This window comes from Sinocyclocheilus rhinocerous, unplaced genomic scaffold, assembly GCF_001515625.1.
Source record: "Sinocyclocheilus rhinocerous isolate Xijiao unplaced genomic scaffold, SAMN03320098_v1.1 scaffold10997, whole genome shotgun sequence".
Classification (NCBI taxonomy): domain Eukaryota; kingdom Metazoa; phylum Chordata; class Actinopteri; order Cypriniformes; family Cyprinidae; genus Sinocyclocheilus; species Sinocyclocheilus rhinocerous.
In genome coordinates this window covers 62,284-71,575 of record NW_015633844.1, presented here as the reverse complement: position 1 = coordinate 71,575, position 9,292 = coordinate 62,284, and the positions used below count along the sequence as shown (strand labels likewise).

The window sequence follows — 9,292 nt, the reverse complement described above, 5'->3', positions numbered from 1 at the left end:
AACAGAACAACAGAGAGTAGAATGGAGTTATTAGAGATTAAGGATGTCTATGAAGTACATGTAAGTAATTAATATAATGTTAAACATTCAATATTCGCGCCTGTATACGAGCTGATAAGCAGAGCGCGCGGCGGCACAGATGTGCGAGCTTGTCGAATGAATATCTCACAGACATCACTGGAAAGTTTGTAGTTCGGTCGGATATTTCAAAAGCAAGTAAGTAAAATGCAGTGGTGGAGGTAACGAATTACAACTACTCACGTTACTGTAATTAAGTATTTTTTTCGGGTACTTGTACTTTGAGTATATTTTTAAAGCTGTACTTTTACTTGTACTGAAGTACAAATTAAGCAAAATAATCTACTTCTTTACTTTTAAATCGTGGAGGTAACGAATTACAACTACTCACGTTACTGTAATTAAGTAGTTTTTTCGGGTACTTGTACTTTTTTGAGTATATTTTTAAAGCTGTACTTTTACTTGTACTTAAATACAAATTAAGCAAAATAATCTACTTCGTTACTTTTAAATCATAGTTTGTTACTGAGTACGCCCACAATTTGAATTGATATTCAAACCTTTGACGGCACTTCAGTAGCCAATAAAGTTTACTCAAAGTTTGGAGAAGCAAACTACATGGTAGTGTTATCATAAATATCTATATTTTGATACCGATACTGAAATATCTGACACGGTTCCATTACTCATTTTCCACAGTTTCTCTCTTTCCTCTCCGACAGTGAGTTTGACACGCATCCGCCTCCTGACAAATACAGAGTCTGAATGTCCGCGCGGGATTACAGGTATTCCGCATAATTTTAATCATTCTCACGCAAATGTGGCGAGCGCTTTATTGTAACATGAGAACACAGTCATGTAATCGCAGAAAACCGGATGCGAGCTCTTAAATAGGTCTAACTTGAAATGAACTGCCTGTCCTTTCACTCCGATATTGCTTGTGCGCAGATTGTGTGCAATCGCGATCTCTCCGTGCTTTTAAAGTAGAAATTATTTCTCTTTGCTCCTGGATTAAACTGTCAAAAATTATCAACCATTCAGAATAGATCCACGCCTGATCGATGAAAATCCTACTGGAAATTTTATTGGCTGTAAGTGAAATGCACCAGAAATTCTTTCAACAATCAAAGATGGGACTTTAATTTCTTTACAATGTAAGTTTATGCTAGAAATGTTTTGGAATGGGATATTTGTCTGATTTGTACATGTAAATAGCCTAGTCTGCCTAACTGCATCACTACATTGTACATTCATTACCGGTCAAAGCCATCTGATGTTCTATTTATCTAAATAAATAGGCCTAACATATGGCTCTTAAATTACTGCTTATAAAAATTCAGCTTTGTCAAATTTTGAATACCTCAAACTGAATTGAGGTCATTTGTTAAAAAGCAGCTATACAATTATAGGACAAAGTTTTACATATATGCCATTATAATTAGTGTTTTATTTTTTAACTGTATGGAATTATAAAATAAAACGCAAATTATAATCGGGCCTTCCATCAATTATAGTGATGAGAAAATGACTCGCCATCTCCTAATTGGATGTGCCATAGAGAGAAATGCAGGGATTACATAATGAAAGAGTTTATTTTATTAGGAGTCTATTTTCGATTTGAATTGTTTCGTTTTAAAGTAGTAATTTAAAGCTTTCTATATATTTTGATCATGTCTGAGTTTAGGTTCATCATTGTGAAGCGCTCCTGTTCAAGCCCGAGACGGCAGAAAGCGTTTGTTTTCTTTATTTTATAAAAGCACAACGTTTTGTTGATATTGTGAGTGCACACAAATAAAACTAGACCCTTTACAGTTTAGAATGATGTATTATTCTTACATTTATGAGCAAAAATGACTGCGTATTTTAAGTTTCCACTGTTAGAAAAAAGCAAGTGATGGCGCTGGCACCTCCGTGTCCTGCAGAGTGCGCTTCAGCTCTCCACACAAACGATTGGATATGCGTCTAACAGCGCACATTTATCTAGGTTAAACATTTAAACTAACATTGTGATATACGCGCCTCCATGTCCTGCAGAGCTTCAGCTTCCACTCCTCCGCAAACGATTGGATATGCACATTTATATAGGTTAAACATTTAAACTAACATTGTGATATGCTTGAACTGTTTTATATCTATAGATTTTATTTTAGGCAAATCGTGATGATTTGAGAAGGCTAAATTGATCAAACATAGGCTATAGGTTATGATCAATTCACTGTCTGACGCTGGCCTTTACTTAAAAAAAAAAAAAAAACTTACATTTAACGAACAAAAAAATACTCCAAATGTTTTTCTGAATTTACTTTATAAAAAAACGAAACGAAATATGATCACTTTTCCATTACATACAAAACTGAACTATTTTAATAGCTGAAACAGTATAAGCTTTTTTTGGGAAAAGGGGAAAAAGGCCTATATTTGAGACCCGTGCAGGGCTTTAATCCACTTCATCCAACGCTGTTTTGTTCTCATCTGTGAGCATGCTCTTGATATATGTATTTTAGGTGTGTAAATGTATAATTTAATTTAAATATAAATTGGCTTTTCATTTTTTTTTTCAGTTTTATTTAAATTTGTAGTTAAAACAACTAAAAATAAATGTATTTTAAAGTTTAGAATTAGACAGCACACAGGCTTACGCTGAAAACAACAAAATGGAACCTCAAGGTTGATCTAAGTAAATGTGTGCAAATGTATAGGGCCCCATTCCACTAAATCCGCCCCTGATCGTGTAAGGACCCTTGCTGTCTATGGGAGGGTCAGAGAGCTCTCAGAATTCATCAAAATATCTTAATTCGTGTTCTGAAGATGAACGGAGGTCTTACTGGTTTGGAACAACATGAGGGTGAGTAATTAATGACAGAATTTTCATTTTTGGGTGAACTATCCCTTTAAGTTGATAATTAGATACAATTCACTGTGACAAACTACAGTTAAACCGTGCATTATTACAATTTTCTCAACTGTGAAAGTTAAAATGTAACACAATATTGCAAATTTGAGAAGCAAAACTGTAGGGGTTTATGATAAATACTTACTGAAATACTTTCTAACGGTCAATGTGTGAACAACAATAGGAAACATTAAATACCTTTTGGTAGATGTTTTCTTCTCACTGAAGTTTGGTCCATCACCTTTTGAATGGTCACTCTTCACAGACACAGAGCTGACCACATCAGAGCCTGATTTTTCGCTAATGAGAAAAGAAGTTTCATTTAAAGAGATTTTTAATGTTCTAATTAAATTCAATTAAGTTCTCAAAACTCTCTCTCTCTGCATGCTATACTGTAACCATTCATTATTATTTTTCACTCAACTGCAGGGGAAGAACTTAGCTAATTAGCTATTGAACACCACTCCAAGACTCCCCAATGTGAGTGACTTTTTCCATTAACTGCAGTTAATTCCATTTTATTCTAACATTTCCTACATAAACACCACAACTATCAGCAGTGACACATCTTGTCAGCATTTGTTCTGCCACCATATACATTACCAGCTAACTATTTCCTGCATCCCTTCGTGGACTTTAGACTCTAGCAAAGTTAATTTCCTACTTCTATAAACGCTTACAAACGCTGAGTGTTAGTTATCCATTGATTAGTTACAAGGCTATTCCCTCCTTCTCACCCCATCAGTGAGTTTCTTCTGATGCTTTTGGTTTAATGACTTCAGGTTTATGATCTCCGTCAATTTTCTTGGTGGCAAGTTAAATTGTAGTGAACCAAACATTTGGACAAATATTTGACAAACCAACTGTGACTCATTGTTGACTGCAAACATTTTTTTGTTAAATACATCATACAGTTTATGTATGATCAACAATAATAAATACCTTTTGGAAGATGGTGTTTTCTCACTGAAGTTTGGTCCATCACCTTTTGAATGGTCACTCTTCATAGACACAGAGCTGGACACAGGTGAACCTGATCTTTCACTGACAAGAACAGAGAAAACACTATTAAAGGAGGTTCTTCAGTCTCATTTGAAGAGCATTTGCCATTCTCATGACTATGGACAGATGAATGGGAAAAGGGGAAAAAAGACGGGCTAGATTTGAGACCCGTGCAGGGCTTTAATCCACTTCATCCAACGCTGTTTTGTTCTCATCTGTGAGCATGCTCTTGATATATGTATTTTAGGTGTGTAAATGTATAATTTAATTTAAATATAAATTGGCTTTTCATTTTTTTTTTCAGTTTTATTTAAATTTGTAGTTAAAACAACTAAAAATAAATGTATTTTAAAGTTTAGAATTAGACAGCACACAGGCTTACGCTGAAAACAACAAAATGGAACCTCAAGGTTGATCTAAGTAAATGTGTGCAAATGTATAGGGCCCCATTCCACTAAATCCGCCCCTGATCGTGTAAGGACCCTTGCTGTCTATGGGAGGGTCAGAGAGCTCTCAGAATTCATCAAAATATCTTAATTCGTGTTCTGAAGATGAACGGAGGTCTTACTGGTTTGGAACAACATGAGGGTGAGTAATTAATGACAGAATTTTCATTTTTGGGTGAACTATCCCTTTAAGTTGATAATTAGATACAATTCACTGTGACAAACTACAGTTAAACCGTGCATTATTACAATTTTCTCAACTGTGAAAGTTAAAATGTAACACAATATTGCAAATTTGAGAAGCAAAACTGTAGGGGTTTATGATAAATACTTACTGAAATACTTTCTAACGGTCAATGTGTGAACAACAATAGGAAACATTAAATACCTTTTGGTAGATGTTTTCTTCTCACTGAAGTTTGGTCCATCACCTTTTGAATGGTCACTCTTCACAGACACAGAGCTGACCACATCAGAGCCTGATTTTTCGCTAATGAGAAAAGAAGTTTCATTTAAAGAGATTTTTAATGTTCTAATTAAATTCAATTAAGTTCTCAAAACTCTCTCTCTCTGCATGCTATACTGTAACCATTCATTATTATTTTTCACTCAACTGCAGGGGAAGAACTTAGCTAATTAGCTATTGAACACCACTCCAAGACTCCCCAATGTGAGTGACTTTTTCCATTAACTGCAGTTAATTCCATTTTATTCTAACATTTCCTACATAAACACCACAACTATCAGCAGTGACACATCTTGTCAGCATTTGTTCTGCCACCATATACATTACCAGCTAACTATTTCCTGCATCCCTTCGTGGACTTTAGACTCTAGCAAAGTTAATTTCCTACTTCTATAAACGCTTACAAACGCTGAGTGTTAGTTATCCATTGATTAGTTACAAGGCTATTCCCTCCTTCTCACCCCATCAGTGAGTTTCTTCTGATGCTTTTGGTTTAATGACTTCAGGTTTATGATCTCCGTCAATTTTCTTGGTGGCAAGTTAAATTGTAGTGAACCAAACATTTGGACAAATATTTGACAAACCAACTGTGACTCATTGTTGACTGCAAACATTTTTTTGTTAAATACATCATACAGTTTATGTATGATCAACAATAATAAATACCTTTTGGAAGATGGTGTTTTCTCACTGAAGTTTGGTCCATCACCTTTTGAATGGTCACTCTTCATAGACACAGAGCTGGACACAGGTGAACCTGATCTTTCACTGACAAGAACAGAGAAAACACTATTAAAGGAGGTTCTTCAGTCTCATTTGAAGAGCATTTGCCATTCTCATGACTATGGACAGATGAATGTGTTTATGTGTAGTTTTCTGTTTAATCCGTTAAGTTCAATCACAGACACAACAGTGAAGAAATGTAAATAATGTATGTAAAGCACATAAAATACCTTTTAGCTTGTGATGGTGTTTCATCACTGAAGGACACATGTAGGCCCGGTTTTTCACTAATAACACAAAGGAGTTTTCTCAGTCTCATTTGAGGAGGTTTCATTCAGATGGTAATTACAGTAAGTACAATTTAACAAACTATAACTGTGCATAATTATTCTTCTCCCATATAAACAGCTATCACAATGCTATAAATCAATTGCTTTTTTGAGAATCAAAACTTTATAAGTGTTATGATAAAGTCAAAAAGAAATACTTCCTAACACAGCCTATGTGTGTCTGACAATAAGAAACACATGAAATACCTTTTGGTAGGTGTTTCCTCATTGAAAAGTGGTACATCACCTTTCGACTGATCACTCTTTACAGACTCCGAGCTGGAAACCTCAGAGTCTGATCTTTCCCTAATGACACAAAGAGGAAAGAGAGAGAAAAACTAATATTTTATGGCAGGAGGTATTTATATTAAGTGTGTTGTTTTTTTTATCTTTAGACATGATATCAGTAACTTAATATTCTAGTCGCATTGAGTTTGACTGGATAAGGAGACGTCTCTTCTTGAAACTTTTTTTTTTTTTTTTTACATTACCACCACCAAACTGTCCTGGACATTTCATTAGCATTTGGTAGATACTTAAATCCAAAGCAACACGTATTCAATAGAGCCACATATTTTATCAATTTGAACAAAAACATGATCTACTCTTATGAGTTAGAGCAACACAACCAGGAACAAAGTTGTGAGACCTGGCAGATCACCAATGTTTGAATAACTCAGCTAACCGACTGTTATCACTATCCGCATTGCTGTGACATGACGAATGCCTTTTCGTTTCAGAGAAATGAAAGTTGTAACTGAGGTGCAAACAACATCTTTACTGAACTCTGGACTCTAGAGAAGTGTTTGAATTTTATAGACTGTTATAAAGGAACACATAATTTTATCCCATTTTTCACCCATCTTGCTGAACTTTTATGATAAACACTTTACAGTAAAAGAGCTGCAATATTGAAACTTAAGTAGTGTTTAAAATGATTCTTTAAATACAGACTCAGTCTTACCTCTGTTCCACTGAGACACTCATCTCAGATGGAGAGTCCTTTCCTCGCTCCTCTGACATACTGCAGCTAAACTGCCATTGAAAAACAGCACTGGTATCTTTGTGTTGGAGACATTCAGCTGCTCAGCACAACCTGCACTGTAAAAAATGACCCTGAATTTAACGGTAAAAGACTGTAAAAATGCTACAGTAAAATCCTGTTAAATGGTTAACGGTAAATTCCCCTACTATATACGGTGAAAAACTGTATTGGACATTACTTATACAGCGTGGGATCATTATGTCACAATTTATTATATTAATTTCAACTGCTCCCACAATAGCTGAATATATAAATGCAGGCTATTGAGCTAAGTGAACTGAAATATTCTATTTAATCACAGCTGATTGATTACATTCTCTTTTGACACAAATTAAAAGACATTAAAGCACATTCACCACGTGCTTACTTACCCGCCTAACTGTGAAGTTTTCCCGTTGGTATACTTTCGATTTCGCATCATCAAGAAAATAAAAAGAGGGATTTAAAAAATAAAAAATACCCTGTAATAGGCTACATTAATACATATATCTGTTCATTCACATATCACTAACTGCAATCAAGGACGTCTTAAAACTTACTTGCAGTAGTACGACGGTCTTCAGCACCCAGAACGCTGTGCAGAATGCTTTCTATTTCTCCCCTTTACGACCCTTGTCACATGGTGCGATTCATGCCAATTCGTTTCATTTACGGTCTTTCCTGCTTGTAGACTTCGTTCATGGTTAAGCGTTAACTGGCCGTTTCGACATTCTCATTTTGCCTGCATTAAAGCTCAAAAATGCAGCACATTTGAGTCTTGAATTAAATTGTGTTAGATCTTTACCTAGTTCATATCATTCTGTCGGCTTAATCAATTTGCCTTTGAGAGGTGACGTTATAATTCTGATAGAGTAGGCTATATCCTGACCAAACAATAATGTTTTTGTTTTAATATGCGGGAACATCTGGTTGTGATTTATGGAAATGGGCGCCTCCAAATTGCTCTGTCCTAGGATCAGTTTAATAACCAATTTCACGCCATCATCTTCATTAACCTAAACTCATCATGAAGTGTATTTTATTTATCTATCTTTTTCCACCCATTATTTCTGAACTGCGAATGGATTCATCGCCTGCCTGCAACACTTTCGGTTTCGTTTATATAAACCTCAAATGAGTCCAGCTTAACATGTAAACTATATGCTTGCTTTGTAAGCTTTGTGAATAATACAATAGTTTTGCAAAAACTTGTTTCCGTATTTGATTTTTAAATCAAAACGGCGTTAAAGGACCGGTTGAAGAAACAGACGTAAAACCAGCTGCAGTAACAACTGCATTTCATCTTTTACCAATAGATGGCAGTAAAGTAGCCTCTATATGGCTTCGATTAACCCATGGGTTCGCACAGATTGAAAGTGAAATTTAAAGCACTTCATCAAAGTGTAAACCCGGTGGTTTTCAAGAACAGGGAAGCGGTTTATTATAATCGTTATTGATCTCTTAAATAGATCCTGTGGTCATCAGCAAAAAACACTGGCTTCAGGGAGGACAAATTACAATTGAAATCTCAATGTGCATGCTCAATGTGAATAATCACAAACAAATTGTATGCAAAGAGTGCTCGGAAGTAAATTGCAATAAGGTGAACTTTGTGAATGGAAGAGCAAAAACAATTTTCGTGTTATCATTTGCTCCAACAGCAAAAGTCAAGTTACCTTTATTTTTTATAGCGCTTTAATAGGCCTAAAGCAGTGCCGGCCCATCCAACAGGCGGTACAGGCAGTCGCCTGGGGCCCCGCCTTAAGGGGAGGGCCCCGCGGCCGCAAGGTTGTTAATTAAATTTCAAGGTGTGTTCAACTTGAAGCGGTGCTGTGCAGACAGATCGGTGTTTGACAGCGAAGTACCGTGAGAGCTAATAGGCAACCCTTTAAATGGTACTGGGAAATAGTTCGCGCAAAATCGTCCCAGTACTTTAGTACCGTACATTTAGTTCTGGAACTAAAGCGGTGCGAAAGGGCCTATAAATACTAATGGACAGCTCTGCATGCTTTCCTATCCAATTGCAGTACTTTGATGTCAAACACCGATCGATCTGTGCAGCGCCCAAGTCAACACGCATACAGATGACGCACCAGGGCTGTACAGTGCGTTTAAAAAACATTTAATTACGTTTTTGGTCCAAATTAATTTCATTACATCATCCAGTGTTAGAAATAACTTCCTTTTGTGATCTGACGTGGAATCACAGAATGAGGCAAAATCATTTTATAATATTCTATACAGTGATAAAGGCTATGTCGATTAGCATTGCATTATAAATATACATTGTGCATATAAAAATATACCCGAGATGTCTTGAAGAACAGAGATACACCATTTAGTCACAATCGTTTTTATTGTCTTCATTCTTCATCAGTTAAAACGTCCTAT

The 9,292-nt window shown here is 35.8% G+C and overlaps 1 protein-coding gene across 1 annotated transcript in view; it reads right to left on the bottom strand.

Moving 5' to 3' along the window:
• The window catches only part of LOC107744760 (uncharacterized), an 8,867-nt gene extending 1,522 nt beyond the window's left edge, over nucleotides 1-7,345 (bottom strand). Inside the window, exons 1-7 of the mRNA XM_016558565.1 lie at nucleotides 7,294-7,345; nucleotides 6,842-6,973; nucleotides 6,085-6,183; nucleotides 5,779-5,835; nucleotides 5,492-5,593; nucleotides 3,854-3,955; nucleotides 3,110-3,211 (exon numbers count right to left, since the gene is read on the bottom strand). Of these exons, the coding sequence (XP_016414051.1) occupies nucleotides 3,110-3,211; nucleotides 3,854-3,955; nucleotides 5,492-5,593; nucleotides 5,779-5,835; nucleotides 6,085-6,183; nucleotides 6,842-6,900 (521 nt within the window). The 5' untranslated portion in view covers nucleotides 6,901-6,973; nucleotides 7,294-7,345. The remainder of the gene's footprint in view (nucleotides 1-3,109; nucleotides 3,212-3,853; nucleotides 3,956-5,491; nucleotides 5,594-5,778; nucleotides 5,836-6,084; nucleotides 6,184-6,841; nucleotides 6,974-7,293) is intronic.
• Between the last annotated feature and the right edge of the window lie 1,947 nt (nucleotides 7,346-9,292).